Source organism: Anomaloglossus baeobatrachus, chromosome 10 (assembly GCF_048569485.1).
Source record: "Anomaloglossus baeobatrachus isolate aAnoBae1 chromosome 10, aAnoBae1.hap1, whole genome shotgun sequence".
Taxonomy (NCBI): Eukaryota; Metazoa; Chordata; class Amphibia; order Anura; family Aromobatidae; genus Anomaloglossus; species Anomaloglossus baeobatrachus.
In genome coordinates this window covers 143,893,541-143,919,618 of record NC_134362.1, presented here as the reverse complement: position 1 = coordinate 143,919,618, position 26,078 = coordinate 143,893,541, and the positions used below count along the sequence as shown (strand labels likewise).

Here is a 26,078-nt window from a genome sequence, read left to right as displayed (position 1 = left end):
GAGAAGCAATCACCCCAAAGCACAGTGTCTGCAAATTGAGGTTCTGCTCTGATATAAATCCTAAGTCATATGACAAGGCTCGTTAAAGGGTCACTTGTGACTTTTAGGATTGCTACTTCCAATAGGTGGCACTAGAATTCGTCTTCTTCCTGCGTAAAGAGGCAATTTGCATATTTCCCATAGGAGCACTGCAGCTATAAGACTCCTCACCACTGAGAGCCAGATTGGTTTTTCAGTCTCTGCAATGAGAAAAGTTTTCCCCTTAGACCCCACTTTAGCTTCTCATACAGCTAGATCAGATCTCATACTTTGCACTGACAAGCGGCAATCACCCTGAAACACTGTGTCTGCACAATGAGGTTCTCATCTGGAATAAAGCCTACTTCATATGACAAGGGTAGTTAAAGGATCACTTGTGACTTTTAGGATTGCTACCTTCAATAGGTAGCACTAGAGTTCGTCTCCTTCCTCCCTAAAGAGACAATGAACTAATCAATAAATTTGTTCTAGAAAGTGTTGGCCTAGTTAATGCTTGTATAATATTGCATCATTCTATTTTTGTAATTTGGTTTTATTATTAGTTTATTCTCCAATTCATTGTCACATGGTGTTCGACTTTGCACTCACCTGATGCCATGGCGACTTCTGACCTTGTTCACACTGCATAGTATGACACACCACCTGGTGCTTTTCAGTTGCACAGTCAGACTCAGGAGTCAACCAGTTGTGTGTTTATTAGTGATCAGTCTAGTAGGAGTTAATTTCTGCCAGTCTGAGGATTACTGCTAGTGTCACAGGTTCCAGGAGACCGCTCACAGCCACTTCTGCTGGTAGAGCCTGTTCTTCCATGCTGATCATAGCTTCATTTGTGATACCAGTCATTGTGCCGTGGTGATCTTGTTCTGGTGATCTCCTGTGCATTATTTTGTGTGTTGTGGAAATATTCTCATGGTCTGTTTATTTCCTCCCTGATTCTTTATTTCCTCCTGAGCAGGAACTGTCTTACCTCTGTGTGAGGTAAGTGAGTTTGAGACTTGTTTTTTCCCTGTTTGTTTGTGTGGGACAAAACCACTTCTGTCCCAGCCTTCTATGGGGGTGAATGAGAAGGGGTATAGACCAGGGCTATTCAAGAGCTAAGGGTAGAAATGTGGCCCAAACATCATCACCATTAGGCCTAACTTTGGAAACAGGGACAGCTAAGGCCACCCTAGCCCTAGGGCCAATGTAGGTGCCCCTGCTCTAAGTTATCTTGTCACACCCGTGACATTCTTCTCACTGTATAGATTAAAAAAAAGACCATTCCATAATATAAATCCTTTATTTCTAGCGAGACATAGTATCTAGAAATTACAATTAGATGAAAACTGCATATAATCATATCCTAGAGATAGTTTGTGTAAGACAAGTAATAAATTCTTGTAGAGAAAATATAAGTAAATATACAGGTTGGTAATCTTACATAGCATAATATAGTGATGCATCTTTCCGGCTAGTTTTTGCCCGGCTGACAGTTGGTGCTAGTTTTTCTGCAGTAGCAAATTGCATTGAAGAAGCGGCAGTAACAGGTGGCACAAGGGCTGCAGCAGGGCAGGTGCCCGACACAGGACTCCAGCAGCTGGACGCACCTCCGGGGCGAGCGCTCTTCTCGGGAAGATACCGCCAGTGACAGCGTCTGAGGGAGGGAACACAACATATTTGTAACCAGTACAGGAGTTTTATATACCACCATAAATAATACTGGTAGCAACCACAAATAGGCTTTCTATTCTTTATTTTTGCCACATTTTTTCCCGCACATTTTTTTTTTAATCAGCGCATGCGCCGCTGCCGCTCATTTTCATCTTTACAGTGTCTTCAGTAAAACGGCATCGGAGAGGGCCGTACGCACATGCGCTGATTCCGGCACCATTTTATTGAAGACTGGGAGAAAAACTTGAAAATAGTACTGCACATGCACCAGACATAGCGCTAATTGTGGTGGCAATGGGGAAAAATTTAAACAGGGGATACAGGCTGCCAGGGGAGGAAGCATTACTGAAGACCTGACCCACATAGTCCTGCCCCGATGTTCAAGGCACTGCATGAATTACGTCATTTTCAAATGTTTGGACAAAGATTTCTCTGTAATCAAGACTCAGCTTTACCAGCTAAAGGTATCATTTTAAGCAGCATCCTCACACCACACCAAACCTTGCCCAAACCTTTAGTTTTTTGGGCAAAAACCTGGTGGTTGGTTCCCTATAAGAATGCTTTTTTCATCCATATTCACCAAAGAACTGACTGTGCCATTCTGCCAGACAGAAATAATAGTTAACCACCCAATAACACTATCTTCTTAGACTCTCTTGTAACAGTGTTGCTGCCTCAGGATTGGAGAATGGCTGACGTGCTACCAATATTTATGAAGGGTAAGAAGGTGGATTCAGGAAACTACCATCTGGTAATGATCAGAGCATGTTTCTGTACAGTCAGACACAGCCATTACACAGTACATAGCAGGGGCACATATATAAGATTATTTCAGCACAGGAACATTTTATATAATATCCAATTGTGTAAATTATTATTATTCCAAAATCTATTGATTAAAATCAATCAATTATTGATGTCAATATTGATTGTCATAGAAAATATCACGCCTGTTAATAAGAACGTCACCTTACTCACTAATGTTGAGTACCAGATTTTCTACTTGTACAACTAGGGGGTTGGACACTATCCAAGCACCAGCTGCAAAGATTTGAAGGGCCGCATTTAATAATAATAATTGTATTCATTTATATAGTGCTATTAATTCCACATCGCTTTACATACATTGGCAACACTGTCCCCATTGGGGATCACAATCTAGAGTCCCTATCAGTATGTCTTTGGAGTGTGGGAGGAAACCAGAGAACCCAGAGGAAACCCACGCAAACTCCTTGCAGATGGTGTCCTTGGTGGTATTTGAACCCAGGACCCCAGCGCTGCAAGGCTGCAGTGCTAACCACTGAGCCACCGTATTTCCACAGTAAATATTGATGTGGAAAAAATTCTTGTTTGTGGCACTTCCATGAAGAATATGGCAAATAGGGTTGGAACATTAGAGCACACGTGATTAAAAGTGCCCTGTATATAGTCTTTATACCGTATTTATCACTATATACTTATATATTTCACATTATTTTGAATATGAAATATATAGAAAGTTTATGGAGATAACTTTTACAAAAAATGTAGTGATATGATAAGTTCTTTAACATGCGACTACCCTATAGTGACCACATTAATAGCTGACTTCTTTTCATGTAAATGTATCATTGAGGCATATAGATGTGGAATTTTATTTGGGCAGATGTAAAACCCCTTCCATGCATCACTCTAAACTTAGCATCTGTTTTTCAGAATGTGTTCTATCAATTCTCTAAAGAAACTTCATTGAAACATGTGAAACTCTTGGTTTGTAGACCAAACAGTGGATATACGTACAGTGGGTACAGAAAGTTTTCAGACCCCTTTAAATTTTTCACTCTTTATTTCATTGCAGCCATTTGGTAAATTCAAAAAAGTTCATTTTTTTCTCATTAATGTACACTCTGCACCCCATCCTCCATCTTGACAGAAAAAAACAGAAATGTAGAAATTTTTGCAAATTTATTAAACAAGAAAAATTGAAATATCACATGATCATAATTATTTAGACCCTTTGCTCAGACACTCATATTTAAGTCACATGCTGTCCACCTCCTTGTGATCCTCTTTGAGATGGTTCTACTCCTTCATTGGAGTCCAGCTGTGTTTAATTAAACTGATAGGACTTGATTTGGAAAGGCGCACACCTGTCTATATAAGATTTCACAGCTCACAGTGCATGTCAGAGCAAATTAGAATCATGTGGTGAAAGGAACTGCCCAAGGAGCTCAGAGACAGAATTGTGGCAAGGCACAGATCTGGCCAAGGTTGCAATCATGGGAGAAGAGCCTTGGTGAGACAGGTAAAGAAGAACCCCAAGATCACTGTGGCTTAGCTAAAGAGATGCAGTAGGAAGATGGGAGAAAGTTCCACGAAGTCAACTATCACTGCAGCCCTCCACTAGTCGGGCCTTTATGGCAGAGTGGGCTGACGGAAGCCTCTCCTCAGTGCAAGACATATGAAAGCCCGCAAAGAGTTTGCAAAAAAACACATGAAGGACTCCCAGACTATGAGAAATAAGATTTTTTGGTCAAATGAGATGAAGATAGAACTTTTTGGTGCTAATTCTAAGCGGTATGTGTGGAGAAAACTAGGCACTGATCATCATCTGCCCAATACAATGCTAACAGTGAAACATAGTGGTGGCAGCATAATGCATAATTCCCAAGAAGACTCATGCCTAGCTCAAAAGGGTGCTTCTACTCAATACTGAGCAAAGGGTCTGAATACATATGACCATGTGATATTTCAGTTTGTCTTGTTTAATAAATTTCTACATTTCTGGGGGGGTTTCTGTCCAGATGGGGTGCAGAGTGTATATTAATGAGAAAAAACATGAACTTTTTGAATTTACCAAATGGCTGCAATGAAACAAAGAGTGAAAAATTTAAAGGGGTCTGAATACTTTCCGCACCCACTGTATTGCTTGTATGTCAATGTCCTTTAATTCTTTCTCTGCTTACTAGTTGTCTTACCCTTGGGTCCACCATGCTGTAGTCTTCCATCACATTCTCTTCAGCAGCCCCTGTACTCATTCTAAAGATGTCTGATCTTGCGATGTTTGCTGAGCAGATGAGATAGAAAACATACTGTATTATGATGAAGTGTTGCAAATCAGTTTTTCACTATCAAAAACTGCTATAAATACTGGAAGCTTCATGGATGCCACGAACATATGGGACACAAATATGTTATATTATACATTGACAAGCAACCGGGTAACAATGTTTTGAACTTTTGCCTTTCAGGTTCCATATCTTACCATCCACTACAGCTATGATCGTGAGACGACCTTCATTATATAGACAAGCACCTTGGCTATCTCATGCATAAATTTGACTTGCAAATTTGATTAATTATGCAGATTCTTGTCACTGGATTGTTACTGTTTTGCTCCTACTGTTTGAAATATCTTTTTCTTCTTTCATACTATAAATTACAACCTGTTCTCACATTCCCTAATAGTTCAGTGTGTTATTAGGTTGATTCCCAAATGAAATGTCAATGGATCGAATCAAGAAGCAGCATGAAGCAAAGAATATTGCCAAACTGCATCATGTGAGGCCATTATAGTTGGAAGAATGCACCAGAAAAAGTGGAGTGCACAGCAAGAAATAACAATTTGTAAATAACCGTGAGGGTGCAGGCCCATACGTAACTGAGAGCTATGAAGAAGAGCAGATATGAGCCAAAAAGCACTCAACTCACAAAATATGCAAAAGTAACAAGTTTATTGATTTAACACCATTAAAAACACTTCAAACCAAATTGTAACCATCATGTGCATTATAAACATTAAATACGTGACATAGACATTAAGTCCATACAATAATCCACAAAAATATTGATACAATTCTGCAATAGTGGTCAAAAAAATCAACAATCCAAATATCACTGAAACAGCACATATGTATACTTCAAAGAGCCATGTAATCCCAGACTAATAAAGAGCATATCAAGATTGAAAAAAATATACGTATATAAAGAGCATAGCATTGCAATCAAGTAATGCCTCTATAGAAATCTTAAATATCCCAATATCAAGTAGAGCAAGTAGACTATTAAACCCAAATAGGAGCCAAGATTTCTACCTCAAAATATACCTGAGAGGAAAAGGCAAATCAGGATAAACACCATATGTTACGCTCAATTATTTGTAAACATGGCCTGCACGTGATGGTAGGTATGGCACCCAACCCTACGCGTGTCGCTCTAAAGAGCTTCATCAGCTTCTCCTGATGAACAACAGCAGCTGCAGGGAACAAGAGCACATCCCTCCCCAGCAAGCACAAAATCTTTCCCGCCACGCAGGAACCCGTTGACGCATAGACTCAGTTTTCCCGCCAAAGTTCTCAGCAGTCCACAGCTGAGCGCACAATGTCTATGACCCGGGCATCCTCAGTCAGCACAAGGTCCCGAGCAAGCTGCTCTAACAAGCCTTCAGTGAAAGACTTTGCTGCTCTCGCTCGTGCAGAAGCTGTAGCCGCAAAAGTAAAATCCTCCATCCCTGCACAAGAGATGCAACTAAAGCTAAGACAAGCAGACCGAGAAGCAGAAAGTGCATGCCTGCAAGCAGAACGAACACGCTTGCTAGCAGAACAAAAAGCTGAAAAAGCATGCCTGCAGGCCTCTCTGGAAAAACTTATTGCAGAGAAGGAGGCAGCAGCGGCAAAAGCCAAAGCAGAGTTCCTGAAGGCCATGGAGTATCCTGAATCCGATGAACGCAGCAACGTACTGGGACCAGACATAGAGCAACAGGATCCAACCCAACGCATCCCAGAGTATGTCCACCAGCATCCCGGAATAGATGACAACCCTGATCCACGACACCGATCATCCTATAACGAATACGAGAGATCCCATCCCGGACTGCAGTACTGTAAGCAAGAAAGTATGCAACAGATCGATTTCGACCACAACTACAGTTCTACAGATCAGAAGGTACCACCTCCATTCCGACTTAGAGGGACACCCTTCGTTTCTGAACAGTATTATGCAGACTACCCTGAGACTGAAGCTCCTAAAAGGTATGGTGATACACCACACATTAGTCATGACAACAACACACTGGCTCGTACCAGCACCAACCAAGCCACCATGGACTTTGCAAAGTTCTTTGCTCGGTGAGAGCTGGTCACCAAGGGACTTGTAAAGTTCACTGACAAAGCTGAGAACTATAGGTCATGGCGAGCCTTATTCCACAACGCCATTCAGGGTCTGGACCTTTCTTGTAGCGAGGAGTTAGATCTCCTAGTAAAGTGGCTTGGGAACGAATCAGCTGAGTATGCCAAGCGATGAAGGGACATTAATATAAAGAATCCAGCCGTGGGCTTACGTAAGGTGTGGGAAAGACTTGATGAATGCTATGGGTCCATAGAAGTCATAGAAAATGCTTTATACCAAAGAATTGATGATTTCCCTAAGATAGGGCCTAAAAGTTATCAAAAACCTAGAGAACTGAGTGATTTGTTGAGAGAGTTACAGGTTACCCAGGAGGAAGGGGATTTGCCCAGATTGGCATTCCTGGACACTGCCAGGGGAGTTAATCCGATAGTGCAGAAACTTCCTTACAACCTACAAGAAAAGTGGGTCACATGTGGTTCATGGTACAAGCAAATTCATAACATGCCTTTTCCTCCTTTCACTGTATTTGTAGATTTCATTGCTCAACAAGCTAAAGTCAGAAATGAACCCAGTTTTGACTTCACCCTGTCGTGTCCCACTACCCCCAGTATCAAACTCAGTAGGACACCTGTGGCAGTCCATAAACTTAACATTGCTTCCACAAGACCTTCTCAACATGCTAGTAAGCCACCTCCAGAAGGGAACAGACCTCAAGATGTCAGTAAGCAATGTCTCCTACACAGGAAACCGCATCCTCTACTAAAAGGCAGAGCCTTCAGGGAGAAGTCTTTAGAGGATCGCAAAGGTTTCCTCAAGGACAACAACATCTGCTTCAAATGCTGTACAACAACATTGCACCTTTCCAGGAACTGTGAAGCTAGTGTTAAATAGGTGGATAGAAGAGCGACCAAGATTATTAGAGGAATGGGTGGGCTGCAATACCAAGACAGGTTATTAAACTTGGGGTTAGTTAGTTAGGAAAAACAAAGGCTTAGGGGGATCTAATCACAATGTATAAATATATGAGGGGACAGTACAGAGACCTTTCCAAAGATCTCTTTACACCTAGGCCTGCGACTGGAACACGGGGGCATCCGCTACGTCTTGAGGAAAGAATGTTTAATCATAATCACAGATGAGGACTCTTTACTGTACGAGCAGTGAGACTATGGAGCTCTCTGCCGTATGATGTTGTATTGAGGGATTCACAAGTAAAATTTAAGCAGAGCCTGATCGCATTAATTGAAAAATATAATATTACCAGTTATGTATATTGGATTTTATGACAGGGTGTTGATCCAGGGAACTAGTCTGATTGCCGTATGTGGAGTCAGGAAGGAATTTTTTTCCCCATTGGAGCTTATTTGACACATTGGGGTTTTTTTGCCTTCCTCTGGATCAACATGTTAGGCTACGGGTTGAACTAGATGGACTTAGAGTCTCCCTTCAACCTTAAAAACTATGAAACTATGAAACTATGAAATGTGCAGAATGCAGCATCACGGATCACAATACAGCCTTACACCCTGGACCACCCCCACGAGTGTTGTTGCAAACAGAGGAGCTCAATGCAAAGCAGAAGGATATTGATATGGACTCCGCTGAGGTCACCTTTCAATGTACCGAGATCTGCGGAGGACCCGTAGGAGGAAGATCCTGTTCAAAAATCTGTCTTGTCCGAGTCTACCCAGCAGGCCATAAGGACAAAGCGATCAAGATATATGCAATCCTGGATGACCAGAGCAACAGGTCTCTAGACACATCTCTCTTCTTCGACAATTTCAGCATTGTAGGCCCCGGTTCTCCCTATTCCTTGAAGATTTGTGCAGGTACCGTTGAGACGACAGGGAGGAAAGCAACTGGATACAGAGTGGAGTCTGTAGATGGCCAGATCTGTCTATTGTTACCGATCATACTGGAGTGCAGTCAGATTCCCGACAACAGGCTTGAGATACCTTCACCGGAGGTAGCAACGCATCACTCCCATCTGTAGCGTATAGCTCACCTGATACCTGAATTAGACCCAGAAGCCCCAATAGCTTTACTCTTGGGAAGAGATATACTACGAGTTCACAAGACTAGAGAATACATCAATGGCTTCCAAAACGCTCCATGCGCACAGAAGCTCGATCTTGGATGGGTCATTATAGGAGACGTCTGTCTAGGAGGAGCACACAAGCCAACCTCAGTCAACAGTATGCTCACCAGCACATTAGAAAATGGGCGCCTATCTCTCTTCCAGCCATGTCAGAATATTCTGCTGGTATAGGAGTTGCCATACATCACCCCTTTGCTTTGCCCCTTCTCAGTTCCTTCCAACGAAGACCACGCTTGTGAAGGCGAACAAAACCAGATAGGGTGTACAGTCTTTCACAGGACAAAGGAAGACAACAAGACAGCGATGTCCATAGAAGACAGGATGTTCTTGGACACCATGGATCGAGAAATAGTCAAAGACAAATCCAACAGTCCTGCAGACCATGCAACTAGATCCATTGAACCAAGTCATCTTAAAGACACTACATGGTTCACAGGTCCTGCCTCCTTGTACCGTTCGACGCTCGACATCAAAAGATCTGATACATTCGAACCAGTGGACCCAGATGATGATGAAGAGCTTCATCCTCAGGTGTCCGTTCTACATACAGTGACCTCAAATCATTGCCTCCAATCTCATCAATTCAGCATTTTCTCGACTTGGAAGTCACTCATTCGAGCAATCACTTGTCTACTTCATGTGGCTCAGTCCTACAAGATAACACTACCTACAAGTCAGAGACCTTGTAGAGGATGGCATCACTGCTAGCATGCGTTCACCGCTTCTAACCTGGAAAGAGCTAAGATCGCAATACTCCGCGTTATACAAAATGAAACCTACACCAGAGAAATAGACAACCTCAACAAGGGACAACCCATTCCCAAAGACAGCGTTTTGAAGAAGCTCGACCCGTTCATTGACCAAGAAGGACTGCTGAGAATAGGTGGTTGCCTTCAAGAAGCCAAGGTAGAAGTTTCAGAGAAGCGCACAGTAATAATCCCTGGACTTCATCACGTCACCACCCTGCTCATTCAGCATCATCATGTCTTAGTGAAAAAACAATGTGGTCTGTTTATTGAAGGGAATCTATGAGCAGCTGGACTATGGATAGTCGGAGCGAAAAGCAATGTGAGCAAACTCATCTTCAACTGTATTATGTGACGCAAACTTTGTGGCATGTTCCAAAATCAGAATCGACAGACTTAGTACTGAATCTCCCTTCACCAATGTTGGGCTAGACGTATTCGACCCTTGGTGTGTGGCCATAGGACACACTACGAAGATCCATGCTGAAGCAAGGTGCTGGTTCTATACACTTATCTATACATCAGAGCTGTCCATATCAAGGTAATCAAATCTATGGACACTTCAAGCTTCATAAATGCTCTTCAATGCTTCATCGTGATTAGAGGCCCCGTTAAGCTTATTCATTCTGATAGAGGAACAAATTTTGTTGGAGCAGCAAGAGAACTCCAAATCCTTTCCCATCTGGATATAGTTAATGTAGAAAGGTACCTAGGTGAACAAGGGTGCACCTGGACTTTCAATCCGCTACATTCCTTACGCATGGGAGGAGCCAGGGAAAGAATGATAAGGGTAGCACGCAAAATGCTAGACTCCATCTTCTTACAAGCAAACACCAGATTTACACACGAACGTTTGACTACGTTCCTGGCCGCAGTTTCAGCTATCATGAATGCTAGACCGCTGACAACTTTTCCTGGTGATTCCAGAGACCTGACCGTCCTTACTCCTGCTATGTTACTCATGCAGAAGACTCGTGTTCCAAATGCTCCACTTGGAGAATTCAACGACAAAGACCTCTATAGACGAGAATGGAGGCAAGTGAAAAGTGTAGCAAATGCCTTTTGGGACAGATGGAAAAGGTAGTACCACACTGCAAACCAGAATGAAATGGCAGAAAGACCACCCAAACCTCAAACCCGGAGATGTTGTAATGGTGAAGGACAGTCAAGCACATCGGAATGAGTGTCCACTTGGCCTAGTCACCAAAACTTTTCCCAGCAAGGATGGGAAAGTACGTAAGGTAGAGGTCAGAGTGTGCAAGCTTGGGGAGAACAAACTGTTCCTCAGGCCAGAAACCAAACTCGCATTGCTGTTTTCCCCGAAAGAACCAAATAGTGGCATCCATTGACGCCAAGCGGGGAGTGTTCTGCCATGTATGGCAGCTAGATAATCCCATTCATTGTAGTTCTTGTTACAACCCCTAGAGGTCGTGATTACCCTTTGTATTGTTGAGTTTCTCTTTATGCGAAGTGTACTCTGGGTAAAGAAATGCCCCCTTTGTGCTCTGAGGAGAAAGCCTGCAGCCATTTTCTTCCCTGGATTTGTGAGGGAAAAGACCTGTTGCCTTGTTCTCCTATCTCTACACTCACCGCCTACCTTGTGTAATCCGGTGAGTCAGAAGCAAATCACATGTGTTATTGTGTTAGAATCTTAGATAGAAGACTGTATATTAAATGCATTGTACTTTGTAATTCTACAGTGCTGACCCTGCTCTGCTTATATAGATAAGATTCTGTATGGTGTGCAGCTGTAGACGACCTTTTCCCCAGATACTTATGATGACTCCATCTTATGTACTGTTATGCTGTGTTATCACTGTACTTAACTATGAACTGACTGTGAACACTTTCTTGTTATAGTTTTTACCCTTATCCATGTATTGCATATACTCCGTACATCCAGCAATCAAGTTCATGTTACCAGCTAATAAATCAAGACTACTGAACTCCTACAGTCTGTTTATTGTAAATGGGAACAAGGGTTTAGCTGTATGCCAGATATTCACAGTGTTACGTGAAAGAAAGCAGAACAATTTCAATGCGGCTGTCACGCTCAGATCAGGAGAGCAGACAGCCAGTCCAAGGATAGTGATGTGATCCTCGGGTAATACAGCAATGTGATTGCACCCAATCCCTGACACCGCTGCAGAGGGAAGGGTGGGGGAAGGGGTGAATATTAATTTTTGTATTAACATACATTTAACTATCTGGGGTGTGACTATAATTTTTCCTTATAGCTTACAGCAGAAAATTAGGGCAACGTACAGCAATTTCAATTATAAGACATCCACTGAAAATAAGTCCTAGTGCATCTTTCAGACCCTGTCTAATTTTTGGTGAAACACGGTAGCTATGTGCTAAAAGAGGACCAGTCATCTAAGTATGTACATGTTGGAAATACAGCTGTTTTCCTGAACCTGGAGAAGTGTTTTTTTATTTATTTATTTATTTTGTGCATTTGCCTCTCCATTTTTGAGATATAGCTCCTTATTCCCTGTATGTAAATCTGGTCTTTTTAGACAAGTGGGCATAGTCATCAAATCTTCCCTGTGAACATCTTGTTGAGGACCCTGCCCAAGTGGCTAAAAATATATATAGGACCAGGAGATCACATCTCAGGAATGAAGCGCGGCAGTAACAAAAAATAAGCCACGGGGGCGGGGCGATGTAGCTGACCAGAGAGGACGCATGGGAAGAGAGCTCCTATAATCCTGATCTTATCCTGGCCATTTACACCCGGTTACCTGACCCATTTACTCACTGACCTGCTGCTGTGACAGGAGACACCATCTGGAGGCTGGCGATTCCCATTGGAGCTATTCCCTGACTCTTGCACGGCGTCGCTGGATCTCCTGTGGCTAGAGAGTGTGGAGCAGCAGCCATCTTCCCTACAGCCTGCATTTTCACAGTGAGCAGCAGAGCATGACTCCGGAGAGTAGTGAGGAGTGACAGATTTATGGCCAGAGGTGAAGACCCGGGAGCGGTGAGCACAGGGAGTTAATCCCTTAGCTGTGTAACTGGCAGTCAGTGAGCAGCACATTAAGGGGCCGGCGGTTTTGCAGGAGACTTTAACCCATAGAGTGCTGGAGGGTCTGGAGTGTGTGCCTTGAAACACAGGCCCTGCAGATTCTCCCTGACACATGAAAACAAAGATATGGCACATATTGAACTCTCCACGATGCGCAGGCCTGCATCATCCTGATAAATACACCCTGAGTGCTGTGCTGCCCTGGGACTCCCTTCATTCTTATTATCCACCATATAAGTGGCTGTTTTCCGGCTCTCTGGACGTGGTGAGGAAGTGGAGACAGACATATTACTAAATATACATTATAAAGGCACAGATTCAGACGCACGATAAGAGAGGGGTGCAGAATCAGCAAATCCCCAGTGTATCAATATGAGTCCCCCTAAACAAAGTGGAGCTATTGACAAACTTAAGGAGTTTGCAAGGGGTGGTCAGGCAGATGCCCCTAAAGCCAAGAGAAATGCCACCCCAAAAGGTCAGGCACTATTGGATGACGGGTCAGAGGATCAAGATGATTTAACCTTGAGGCAGGTGTATGAACAGCTTCTACAAGCAATTTCTACAAGCAACAGTTCCCTCACAGGGAAGATTGAGGAGGTACATTCAGAGATGGGCCTCCTGCGTCAGGACATGCAATCCCTGAGGACCTGAACAGCGGAAGTCGAGACGCGAGTGTCTGAACTGGAGGATCATACTGTAACACTAAAAACAAAAATGACCACAATGGCCGGATCGGCAAATGCATGGTGCCAGAAAGCAGACGATCTGGAGAACCGCATGCGTCAAAACAATATACGAATCATAGGACTGCCAGAGCGCTCGGAAGGCATCCGGAACAATTCCTGGAGGAGTGGCTGAAATCTAATCTTGGAGATGAGTTCTCCTCGACATTTGCGGTGGAGAGGGCGCACAGAGTTCCAACGAGACCTCCTATTCCAGGCGCGCCACCACGTCCCTTTTTAGCAAGGATGCTCAACTGCATAGATAGAGACACAGCACTCCGTCTGGCCCGACAGAAGAGCCCACTCAAGTTCAATAATGCTGCGCTCTCGATATTTCCGGACTTTTCGGTGGACCTCCAGAAACAGAGGGCCCACTTCATGGAGGTGAAGAAGAAATTAAGGGAGCGGAACATCATCTACTCTATGCTGTACCCTGCCCGGCTCCGCATAGTGCATGAATGGTCGTCTCTGTTTTTTACTACACCTGCTGAGGGTGAGGACTGGCTACAGGTACACCTGAAACCTAAGGGGCAGAAGCAATGAGATTAATTTCCTAGGTTACATTTTCTGTGCCCCCTGGCGACCCTCTTCTTCCATGGTTGCTTGAAGCCCCCTTTGGAGACAGATGGGACTTGCCCGTGCCTCAAGTGATGGAGGAATTGGCCAGGAATTGGTTCTTGTGAAATGGGAGCCCTATCTTGTGCACCCTTATACCACCTATACCAGGACACTGTATTCAGGGGTGGTATCCCCATTGATGTTTGAAATGTTTTATAGGACTTATCGGAAAGGTCCTATGTAACTATGTAACTATGTAACTATGTAACCTCACTTAATTGCAGGGCAGAAAGCGCCTTATACCTCAGATCCTGGTTTTATAAAAAGATTTATGTGATATGGGGTCAGAGCTGATATTTATATATGGAGATAAGGTATGCACACCAGTGACTATGCAAGGGGAATACATGTAATAGCAGAAACTGCTGTGTGAATACTGACATGAAAAATTCAATAGCTATATGTAAGAATGAAATGGGAAAAATGAAACCTGCATTACTGCCATGAATATATGAATAAAGAGAAATTTAGCTACTGAATTGATCAATGCAAGAGAGCCCCAACACTACGCCAAAGTATTTCTCTACGTTGGGGTCCCTAGCTTGTGTGTGTCCTCTCATGCAGTTAAAAACCTTAACGTGTATGGGAAGCTGAGACCCAGGCTATATATACGTATCATGTGGATTGGCAATAGGTGTGAGTGGGGTGGGTTCACAAACGAAAAACTACTAACAAATAAGGAATAACGTTTGGAACTCCATTCTATGTCTGAACTGGGTGCAAAAACCTAAAAACACATCACTATATGGCGATAAGGTATGCACACCAGTGACTATGCAAGGGGAATACATGTAATAGCAGAAACTGCTGTGTGAATACTGACATGAAAAATTCAATAGCTATATGTAAGAAGGAAATGGGAAAAATGGAACCTGCATTACTGCCATGAATATATGAATAAAGAGAAATTTAGCTACTGAATTGATCAATGCAATAGAGCCCCAACACAACGCCAAAGTATTTCTCTACGTTGGGGTCCCTAGCTTGTGTGTGTCCTCTCATGCAGTTAAAAAAATCTCCATATAGTGATTTTTTTTAGGCTTTTGCACCCAGTTCAGACATAGAATGCAGTTCCAAACGTTATTCCTTGTTTGTTAGTAGTTTTTCGTTTGTGAACCCACCCCACTCACACCTATTGCTAATCCACATGATACGTATATATAGCCTGGGTCTCAGCTTCCCATACACGTTAAGGTTTTTAACTGCATGAGAGGACACACACAAGCTAGGGACCCCAACGTAGAGAAATACTTTGGCGTAGTGTTGGGGCTCTCTTGCATTGATCAATTCAGTAGCTAAATTTCTCTTTATTCATATATTCATGGCAGTAATGCAGGTTCCATTTTTCCCATTTCATTCTTACATATAGCTATTGAATTTTTCATGTCAGTATTCACACAGCAGTTTCTACTATTACATGTATTCCCCTTGCATAGTCACTGGTGTGCATACTTTATCTCCATATAGTGATATTTTTTTAGGTTTTTGCACCCAGTTCAGACATAGAATGGAGTTCCAAACGTTATTCCTTATTTGTTAGAGCTGATATTTATGACCTGGAATGTCAGAGGCCTTAAATCGCCCAAAAAACGTATTAAGGTATTCTCCCAAATTAAGCAAGTCAAGGCTCAACTGGTGGTACTGGTAGAGACTCACCTAACACGGGACACAGCCAGACTAGTAAACAAACTGTGCGTACAATAGTTGGCACATGCGTTCCACACCAGCTACTCCAGGGGTGTCTCTCTATTGGTCCATAGACATATCCGTTGGGAAGTGAAGGTGATGAGGCGTGACCCGGAGGGGCGATTTGTGTTTCTATATGCATCTATAAACTCTAGAGATTATGTGCTGTTATGTATTTACAACCCCCTGCCAGCTCGCATCTCCATTCTTAAACAAGCACTGAGCTTTGCCCTCAATTATCCAGATGCGTATGTGTTATGTATGGGGGATTTTAATCTTGTGATGATTGAGTAGCAGGACAGGTTTCGGATGGATGGAGGGGGACAACATTCAGCCACACACTTGACTGATTTGCAGCAATGCACGGAGGGAGGTGGGTGGATTGACCTTTGGTGACTCCGGCATCCTAATACCCGAGAATATACATGTCATTCCTCTACTAGACGCACGCTGTCCCGACTGGATTATATTTTTGGGTCGAGCAATATCGCAACCTGGGTGGATGACGTGGTACATGCGGTCAGGGGCATATCAGATCACAGCCCAGTGATTCTTACTATGAAGACTAACCAAGGTGTTGGTAAACCCTTTTGGAGGTTAAACCCCTTTTGGCTGAAACTAATAGATCAAAGTGATAGAACTCTGACCCAAATAGAGGATTTCCTGGAAGCCCACCCTAAACCCTGGAATATTAACTTGGTGTGGGACACTCTTAAAGCCTACCTTAGAGGGTGTTTGTCTTCAACCATGACATATCTTAAAAGAGTGACTAAAACTGAGGATGATATAGTAGAGGGGAGACTTAGGGACTCAGAGACAATATATATATCGGCCCCAACTGATGGAAATAGGGCGGCCTGGATGCAATCATATAGGTTATATATGCAGCACTCTGAGACCAAGTCCAAACGCAAATTGTTCTTTACCCGACAATCATATTTTGAGCTTGGAAATCAATCCAGTAAATTATTGGCATATATGGTTAGGCAACACAACACTTAAAATACAATATTGGGTATACGGAGGATGGATGGCTCAATAGCTACATCCCCTGAAGATATTTTAGAGTGCTTTTGTGAATACTATAAAACCCTATACACTTCTAGAAATCCTTATGGAGTTCAAAGTTGCGTGACGTATTTGTCGGATTTGGAGTTTCCCACTTTGAATGGTTCACAACGGGAGTCTCTGGAGGCGGACATCACACTGGATGAAGTGATTACTGCCATCTCGGATATGGCTAGGGGGAAATCTCCAGGTCCAGATGGCCTTCCCATAGAATTCTATAGTAAATATTGTGACGTATTGGCCTCAATTCTTTTAGAGGTTTTCTCCCATTTTTCATTCAGCAACTCTCTCTCTACCTGCCTCCTTGTACGAAGCACATATAGTCGTGCTGAGGAAGGAGGGTAAAGACCCACTAGACTGCGGTTCATACCGTCCTATATCCCTAGTTAACGTGGATTACAAGATCTTTACCAAAATACTGGCGTCCAGGCTTAATTCAGTCATATTGAGTATAGTTCACCCAGATCAAACCGGATTTATGCCTGGGAAAAACACCTCTATAAATATAAGACGGGTCCAGTCCATAGTGCAATATAGCACAGTGGTCTAAGAGAACAAGTGGGCCTTGGCCTCGCTGGACGCGGCCAAAGCATTTGACTCGGTAGAATGGCCATTTTTATTTGCCTGCCTCCAGAGATTCGCCTTTGTGCCTAAATTCAGTAATTGGATTCATATGTTGTATAGGTCCCCGACAGCCAGGATACTAGTCAATGGTGCTATGTCTACACCCTTCTCATTGAATCGGGGCACAAGACAGGGATGCCCTCTGTCTCCAGCATTGTTTGCACTAGTTATTGAAGCTTTGGCAATTAGAATCCGCTCTCATTCACAGATCACTGGAATCACTATAGCCGACCGCACAGATCAAATAGGATTGTATGCGGATGACATGGTTGTCTTCTTAGATCGAGTGCCAGAGACTCTACTGGTGGTAAGAGACACTATAGATAAATTTGGGGAGTTTTCGGGACTACGCATCAACTGGGATAAGTTGGCTTTGATGCCATTAATGACTGAGTCTGGAATTTCAATGGAGGGTAGGTCATCTCTGCAAGTGGTAACTAGCTTTAAATACCTGGGAATACACATACAGAAAGACCATACACTAGACCTGCAGACGAGTATAACACCACTTCTGGAGAACGTTAAACTTAAATATAACTTGTGGAGCAAGCTACCCCTGTCAGTGTTTGGCAGAATAAATTTAATCAAAATGATATTACTTCCAAAGCTTAGTTATTTACTACAACATAGTGCAGTATCAGTACCCAAATCCTTCTTCTCAATGTTGAACTCGCTTACTACCTCTTTCATATGGGGGAGATCCAGGCCCAAACTGCGGTTATCCATTTTACAGAGATCCAAAAGACTGGGAGGGATGGCTTTACCGGAGTTTTTCCTCTACTACCTCGCAGGACAGCTTAGGGCACTAGAGACTTGGATGCCTGAATGTCAGCTGCCAAACTCTGAGAGTCACTTGGCACACGCGGCTGGGACTGATTGTTTAGTGGGTTTTCTGGAATCAGATGGACTGAGAACACCACGGCAATTAACCCTCCTCAGGTTGGCAAGATTAGTCTGGTGACAAGCCAAGAGGGTGGTACACTTCGAAGGGGTGGTGACGGAACTCCCATTATGGGGGAATAGCCACTTCCATACTCTGAGAGATAACCCCTCGGCGCAATTCTGGGCCACTCAGTGTCAGTGCATTAGGTGATCTTTTTGTCCCGGGAACCACAACCTTCAAGTCCTTTGAACAAGTCCAGATTGAATATAGTGTTCCAAGATCACAGTTTTTTAGATACCTGCAGATTCGCACAGCGATTCAATCCCACAAACAGAAAATTGGAGTGAGGAAATATATATCATCACTTCCTATGATAGGTATTCTAAAATCACAAGGACCTCGAGGCCTCATCTCAGCTATATATACTTACCTGTTGTCGGTGGGGGTGGAGTCGGACCCCTTGCCAGCCCAGGATAGCTGGAAATCTCTAATTCCCTCTCTACAGGGAGAGGAATGGGAAGAGATATTGGAATCTCCGACTGCGGTATCCCCTTCGGTTAATAATAAGTTGATTCAATGCTACATTGTCCACCAGGCATACCATACTCCAACTCCATTATTTAGTATGGCCCGTTTTTGTACATTGGAGTGCCCGAGGTGTCATCTCTCAGGGGCAAATTTCATACATATGATTTGGAGCTGTCCCAATATATCTTCATACTGGCGGGGAGTGACATCTCTACTGACATCGATTGTGTCGATTCCTGTTTTGTGTGACCCTTTGATATGCCTGTTTGGGGTGGTGGAGGAAGAGTCCTGGGATCATTGCATGACAATATTCCTCAGAGAGGCATTGTTTCTGGCTAGGAAATTAATAGCTCTGAGGTGGATGGGAGATTCGAATCCAACTGTGCGGTCCTGGGTTAAACTAGTCAATGCAACCATAGTCTATGAGCGGGTAGTATATTATAATAGGGGGTGCCCGGAAAAATGTAACAAAATCTGAGGTTTGTGGAATTCTTCTGCAGACACACTTGCGGAGGTTTGAGGGAGAGTATGCGGATAATGGTGGTTCCCGTTAGATGTTGGGATATGAAACACTGTCCAATGGTATATTGAGATATAATAATGCAATGTGGCTGTTGTTCTTTCTTTCTTCCTTTTTCTATTCCTCTTTCTATCTTATTTTCAAAATATGGTCATGCTGATAGTTAGAGCTGTTCTTATGCTCAATATAAAATTAGATATATATACAAATGATAAGAAGTATGGATAATAACATTGTTCTATCTTAAGTGCTAAAGATATTATGGACTTTATATGACTGTTCATTGTTATATTCAAATATTACTATCTATATACTGAGCTATTTTTATATGGCAAATGTCAGTTGTACCATGTTTGAAATTGTTAATAAAACGAAGTTAAAAAAATAAATAAAAATAAAATAAACCACCAAATAAGGACTCACAAATAAGGTGGAGGAATTAGAATTAATATTGTTGGAAGAAAATTATGATATAGTGGGGATATCAGAGACATGGCTGGATGAGAGCTATGACTGGGCTGTTAATTTACAGGGTTATAGCCTATTCAGGAATGACCGTACAAATAAGCGAGGGGGAGGTGTGTGTCTATATGTAAAATCATCCTTAAAACCCATCCTGCGTGACAACATATGTGAGGGTACTGAGAATGTAGAGTCCCTATGGGTGGAGATAAGGGGGGGGAGAATGAATAATAAAATACTGATAGGGGTGTGTTATAAGACGCCGAATATTATGGAAGAGGTAGAGAATCTCCTCATAAAGCAAATTGATAAAGCAGCGAGTCTCGGAGAGGTAATTATTATGGGGGACTTTAACTATCCTGATATAAATTGGGGAACAGAAACTTGCAGTTCCAGCAAAGGAAATAGATTTTTGATAACAATGAAAGATAATTACCTTTCACAAATGGTACAGGACCCCACAAGAGGGGGAGCACTACTAGACCTTGTACTAACCAATAGGCCAGACCGCATATCAAATATACAAGTTGGGGGTTACTTGGGGAATAGTGATCACAAAATAATAAGTTTTCATGTATTCTTTAGTAAGATGTCTAGTAGAGGGGCTACAAGGACACTAAACTTCAGGAAAGCAAATTTTAAACGGTTGAGAGATGATCTTAGTGCAATAAACTGGGATGATCTACTAAGTAATAAAAGTACACAAAGCAAATGGGAGACTTTTATGAGCATCCTGAATAGGGCTTGTGCAGAAAATATACCCTATGGGAACAAACATGCTAGAAATAGGAGGAAACCCCTATGGCTAAATAGAGCTGTAAGGGAAGCAATAAAAGAAAAACAGAAAGCCTTAAAAGAATTAAAGAGGGTAGGTAGTGATGAGGCATTATATAATTATAGAAAATTAAATAAAATATGTAAAAAGCAAATTAAGTTAGCTAAGTTTGAGACAGAGAGACTCATTGCGAGAGAAAGTAAAAATAATCCTAAAATATTCTTTAACTACATAAACAGTAAAAAACTGAAAAGCGATAGTGTTGGCCCCCTTAAAAATAGTCTTGGTGAAATGGTGGAAGGGGATGAGGGTAAAGCCAACCTGCTGAATGACTTTTTTTCTACGGTTTTTATACAAGAAAATGCCATGGCAGATGACATGACCAGTGGTACCATAAATTCACCCTTGAATATTACCTGCTTAACCCAGCAGGAAGTACGCCGCCGCCTCGAAATCACTAAGGTTGACAAATCTCCGGGCCCGGATGGCATACACCCCAGAGTACTACAGGAATTGAGTTCTGTGATAGATAGACCATTATTTTTAATCTTCTCAGATTCCTTAATAACAGGGTCGGTACCGCAGGACTGGCGCATAGCAAATGTGGTGCCAATATTCAAAAAGGGGACAAAAACTGAGCCGGGAAATTATAGGCCGGTAAGTTTAACCTCTACGGTTGGTAAAATCCTTGAGGGTTTCTTGAGAGATGCTATACTGGAGTATCTCAAGAAAAATAACCTTATGACAGAGTATCAACATGGGTTTATGAGGGATCGATCCTGTCAAATAAATTTGATCAGCTTCTATGAAGAGGTAAGTTCAAGTCTGGACCAGGGAAATGCAGTGGATGTTGTGTATATGGACTTTTCAAAAGCTTTTGATACGGTGCCACACAAAAGGTTGGTACATAAAATGAGAATAATGGGGATAGGGGAAAATATGTGTAACTGGGTTAAAAACTGGCTCAGTGATAGGAAACAAAGGGTGGTTATTAATGGTACGTACTCGGACTGGGTCTCAGTTCATAGTGGGGTACCACAGGGGTCAGTAGTGGGCCCGCTTCTTTTCAACATATTTATAAATGACCTTGTTGGGGGCATGCGGAGTAGAATTTCAATATTTGCAGATGATACTAAACTCTGCAGGGTAATCAATACAGAGGAGGATAATTTTATATTACAGGGAGATTTATGTAAATTGGAGGATTGGGCTGAGAAGTGGAATTGAAGTTTAATGTAGATAAATGTAAGGTCATGCACTTGGGTAGAGGAAATAACATTTATGATTATGTACCTAATTGTAGAACACTGGGTAAAACAGACACAGAAAAAGACTTGGGTGTATGGGTGGATGGTAAACTTCACTTTAGTGGACAGTGTCAGGCAGCTGCTGCCAGGGCTAATAAAATAATGGGATGTATTAAAAGAGGTATAAGTGTTCATGAAAAAAATATAGTTCTACCTCTGTACAAGTCACTAGTGCGACCGCACTTAGAATACTGTGTACAATTCTGGTCACCGATATATAAGAAGGACATAGCTGAACTGGAGAGGGTGCAGAGAAGAGCCACCAAGATTATTAGAGGAATGGGTGGGCTGCAATACCAAGACAGGTTACTAAACTTGGGGTTATTTAGTTTGGAAAAACGAAGGCTTAGGGGGGATCTAATCACAATGTATAAATATATGAGGGGACAGTACAGAGACCTTTCCAAAGATCTTTTTACACCTAGGCCTGCGACTGGAACACGGGGGCATCCGCTACGTCTTGAGGAAAGAAGGTTTAATCATAATCACAGACGAGGATTCTTTACTGTACGAGCAGTGAGACTATGGAACTCTCTGCCGCATGATGTTGTAATGAGTGATTCACTACTAACATTTAAGCAGAGCCTGGATGCCTTTCTTGAAAAATTTAATATTACCAGTTATGTATATTAGATTTTATGACAGGGTATTGATCCAGGGAACTAGTCTGATTGCCGGATGTGGAGTCAGGAAGGAAATTTTTCCCCATTGGAACTTGTTTGCCACATTGGGTTTTTTTTTGCCTTCCTCTGGATCAACATGTTAGGCTACGGGTTGAACTAGATGGACTTAGAGTCTCCCTTCAACCTTAAAAACTATGATACTATGATACTATGATACTATGAAATTCAGGATAACAGCGGCATTTACACCAAATGAAGAAAACACATTTATGCCACGTAAGGCCACCTGCAGACATTGAGTATTTGGTGAGATTTTTAAGGCAAAACCAGGAGTGGGTAAAAATGCAGAAGTGGTGCCTGTGTTTCTATTATACTGATTGTTCCACTCCTGGTTTTGTCTTACAAATACTGAAGTAAAAAACTCACCAAATTCTCAACGTGGGCACATGGCCTAACAGCTTCTCCCTAGTTGACATTAGTGGGTGTCACCAAGCTCAGAACATTAGAGGAAACAGAGGTAAAAGCAGGTTATGAGATAGGGGCTCATATAAAGTCAGGTGAAAAAACCTAAATACAAATTGTCTATTTGTAGTGACGCAAGAGAAATGAGTCCTACCTGGCATAAGTAACCCGGACTCCTTGACCTTATGTAGTAACCCTGGGTAGCTATATCTTCCAGTATTTGCACCAGAGTTGATGTCTTCAAACCTCCCATTGCTAGCATCTGAAGACAGTATGGCCTGCGTTGCCTGAACCATAGCCACACAAAGCAGGACGGTATTAAGCATCATGTTTGAAGATATCTATAGAAATGGAAAAAATAGACACAATCGAGATTGTATAAATGTAAATAGCAGTATAGTAACTGTGTAAAGTTTTTTATATTTTATTATTTATTATTATTATAGCGCCATTTATTCCATGGCGCTTTACAAGTGAAAGAGGGTATACATACAACAATCATTAACAGTACAAAACAGACTGGTATAGGAGGAGAGAGGACCCTGCCCGCGAGGGCTCACAGTCTACATATTATTAATTTATATTAATTTATATACATTATTATTTCATTTGTTTCGACGATCATGTGCATTTTAATGTAAGTCTTAGTAAAAGGTTTTGAACACTACAATCACAGAAGAGGGGTAAAGGAGAAAAAACAAGAAAGATAGATATAACATGGCACACACAATCTAATATCTACTAGAGAGTTTTAAAAAAAAAACAACTAATACAATTTTGTGCTGATTTTGAATTTTTTTTAAGTATTCTTGCTTTAAAGTGACTCTGTGAGCATAGAATCAGTGTTCAAACCAAGCGGGGGCGCTCTTGACATCATGTTGTGGCAAAACACTCGTATGTGCAGCTTCCAACCTGCTTGTTTTCTATCTATTTCCGGCCTTCTTTGACTCTATGAAGCCAGAGCTGTCAATCAGAGTAGAGGGTGGGCAGAGATAGAAGGGAAACAAGTAAGCAAGAAGGTACTGTGACACTGTGCCAACTGTCATGGAAGGCATCGGGATCTGTTCAGACTACTTCTGAAACTCTACCCGATCTTGTATCTGTAATCAACGCTGGTAGACTTGGGTGTTGACATGCAGAGTGGTAGTTCATAGGCAGGTGATGGTTACCTGATACACATCCTGTAGCGGCGAACTACGTGTATCGGGTAACCATCCCAACGAGGGAGGAACTTCCTCTGTCAAACACTACTCAAAGGCAGCGCGCTGACCAATCAGAGGCAAATGGCTCCTGCCTTTGACATCAGCGCTCTGTCAGCGGAAGTTCTGTCATCGGTCACGATGGTTACCCGATACACATCTTGTACGGGCGAACTGCAAGTCCCAGGAGGCCGGCGATGGAACGGAAGGTAAGGTGAGCATAATATGTGTGTGTGCGTTCGTGTTAGTGCATGTTTGTATGTGTTTGTGTTTACCTGCCATTGTTTTCAATGGTGTTCGAAGGTGTTCGAAAGTGTTCGACGAACGTTTGTCGAGCGTTCAACGAACACACCCGCCATTCAACGAACCGAACTGAACTTGAACACTAGGGTGGTGGCTCATCTCTACTAGATACTTCCTTCTATGCGAGCTGACTACTAAAGGTATGCATAGAATCAGCCTGATAGTGCCAGTATAGCACTAGATTTAGGTTATATTGGAAAATTCTGGTGATTGGTGTGCTTTAAATAACCAATTGTTTCAGAGAAAACATAGTTCAAAAACCTGGCCAGGGATTATAGGGAGACTAGTTTGGCTTAATATCCAGCCAGCAGATCTCGCTCCATGCAACCACATGGGAGAGACCTGTTAATTGCCTGGAGTAGTGCAGGGAGAAGCCAGATTGGGGTGAAGAAGGACTACTTGTGTCTCTCCCTATTTCCAACATTTCTAACTATATTTCCTCTGAAACATCCCAGTATTTCACAATAAAACATATCTGCTTGAAATTGCTTGAATCTATTCATAGGTTCCCTTAAATTTTACACATGCATTTTTTTATATATTTGGATGGAGGCAAGGAAAGTGTATCACAGGAAAATGAAATCAACTGCCCCCAAAATTGTCATACCTAGAGATGGGTGGATCTGTGGATGTTTGGGTTCGCTGGATTCATCTTTAGTTAAACGCTCGTTTAGTGACCCAGACTTGATCTAAACTTGTTTCCAGACCCTGAATCCCCTATAAGTCAGGGGGGAACCGAACTTACAGGTCGACTTGGGTAACGAGTATAATGGAAGTCAATGATTGGGCAGTTCAGCTCTGCCCACTTACGGCCCACCATAAACAGAGCATTCCTAGGGAGGGAGGAAGGGTTTTTGTTTTTTTTTTACACACAGTATTTGAAAATGTTGCATTTACCCCCAGTGTGAGCCATTCAGACATTGCAAGTGGCTCTCACTGGGTTGAGCACCAAGCTCTGGCTGGTATTGTGCTGTTTCTCACCACCATTGGTGAAGATAACTGTGGAAAGAAAAGGCGCAAAAATAGGGTCTTACCTGGTATGACACGTGGAGGTAAGTGTGGGTTAGAACACTCACCTGATGGGGTTGTGCAAGTCACAACCCCTATGAAGGCACGTAGCAAATGTGGAAGGCAGCGGTCCCGCAGTGTAGATATAATCCAAGAGGTAGAGCAGAAAGCAGGTTTAAAATTCTGTGCCAAACCATAGAGAATCCAGATGCTTGTTAGCAAATCCCTTTATTATTTTTACACAGGTCTACGCGTTTCGAGGACATATCCGTCCTCATCATCAGGACAATTTACAAAGAAAAACTACAGCATTTTAAACCTGGTTTCTGCTCTACCTCTTGGATTATATCTCACCATCATTGGCAGCTCTGCAATACAATAACAAGACCCCAATGGGTTGGCATGGCATCGAGGGTTAAGCTGATGAACCCCTGTTGCTGCCAAGACTAAATTCATGTGAATGCCAGCAAAGCGCCAGCACTCACAGGAGATCAGCATTTCTGCTGACCAGAGTGATGCAGAGGCAATGCTCTGATCAGCAAAAGCGATCAAACAGTAGAAGCATAAAGTCCCCTAAGGGGATAAGTCAGTTAAAAAAAATGTAAAAAAAGAGTTTTAAAAAA

General features: G+C 42.4%; 1 protein-coding gene across 1 annotated transcript; it reads right to left on the bottom strand.

Annotated features, from left to right (window-relative positions):
* Positions 1-1,335: 1,335 nt before the first annotated feature.
* Positions 1,336-23,271, bottom strand: AGRP (agouti related neuropeptide). Its single transcript, XM_075326733.1, has 3 exons — positions 23,100-23,271; positions 4,647-4,735; positions 1,336-1,672 (listed from the first exon to the last, which is right to left on the bottom strand). Exons 1-3 carry the CDS (start codon positions 23,269-23,271, stop codon positions 1,490-1,492), a joined length of 444 nt encoding a protein of 147 aa, XP_075182848.1. The 3' UTR covers positions 1,336-1,489.
* Between the last annotated feature and the right edge of the window lie 2,807 nt (positions 23,272-26,078).